Source organism: Seriola lalandi, unplaced genomic scaffold (assembly GCF_002814215.2).
Source record: "Seriola lalandi dorsalis isolate HSWRI2012SDOR001 ecotype SW California unplaced genomic scaffold, Sedor1 jcf7180002054545, whole genome shotgun sequence".
Taxonomy (NCBI): Eukaryota; Metazoa; Chordata; class Actinopteri; order Carangiformes; family Carangidae; genus Seriola; species Seriola lalandi.
In genome coordinates, this window is record NW_019525098.1 from 22,841 (window position 1) to 23,798 (window position 958).

The 958-nt window shown below is 53.1% G+C and overlaps 1 protein-coding gene across 1 annotated transcript in view; it reads right to left on the reverse strand.

Annotated features, from left to right (window-relative positions):
* LOC111661600 (centrosomal protein of 120 kDa-like) overlaps positions 1–958 on the reverse strand; it is a 19,176-nt gene that overhangs the window by 16,380 nt on the left and 1,838 nt on the right. Inside the window, exons 4-6 of the mRNA XM_087176315.1 lie at positions 611–808; positions 296–520; positions 6–154 (exon numbers count right to left, since the gene is read on the reverse strand). Coding sequence (XP_087032441.1) covers positions 6–154; positions 296–520; positions 611–808 — 572 coding nt within the window. The remainder of the gene's footprint in view (positions 1–5; positions 155–295; positions 521–610; positions 809–958) is intronic.

Consider the following 958-nt stretch of genomic DNA (forward strand, 5'->3'; position numbering starts at 1 on the left):
GAGAGGAAGGAGGAGGAAGAGGAGGAGAAGAGGCACGAGGTTTTCGGACCGGAGACGGACTTCGAGGTTTCTGTTCAGCAGGAGGAAGTGAGGGGGGGGCAGAGGGAGGGACGGAGGGTGTCTGAGCTCCGCTTCCTTCTTTACTCTTTAAAGACTGAAGAGAGACACACGACAACATCAACATGGAGGTGAATAAACTACAGCTGATCTCAGGCTGTTAGTGGATCCTGCTCATCACACACTGAAATCACTACATCAGATCAGCTGCTAACACTATGTACGCCGCTGTGTGTACCTGCGGAGCGACCTCCTCCCTTCTCAGACTAACAGCCACTCCCACAGTCGGCTGCAGGTCGGCGGGCAGAGCTGGCAGCGTCCGTCGTGTGCGTTTCAGAGGTTGGAGTATGAACGCTCCCTCCACCGTCGCCGCCTTGTTCTCCAGATCCACGCGAACCGTCGACAGAGCGGAGAGAGAGACGTCTGTGCTGCCCAGAGAGTGGTTCCCACAGCACAGGTGGATCTGAGGAGGACGGACAGACAGGGACACACGATGACGCCTGTGTCCCAGCGACATGTGGTTATGATTCATCAGCCACACTCGGACTCTCACCTGTAAACTGGGCTGCTCAGACAGGAAGGCCTGGAGGATCTGTTTGCTGCTGCGGATGCGCACAGAGGCGCGCTCCGGCTCAAAGTCGGGGCTCAGCAGATTGTGGAAAGGCTCACTGGTGATGTCGTTGCTCAGTAAAGAGTAGTAGAAGAAGAACTCCGAGCCCTCTGCCGACAGCTTCATGGTGCTGGGGATCAACTGTGGGAACGACACAAAACTCAAATCTCACACTTAGTAACTTTTTCTTTTCCTCAGCAGCAAGTACAACAGTCACATTTATCCAACTATAGCCTTTACACTTCATTAGTCAACTGTTTCTAGTCTTATCAATATATATCACAAATGTTC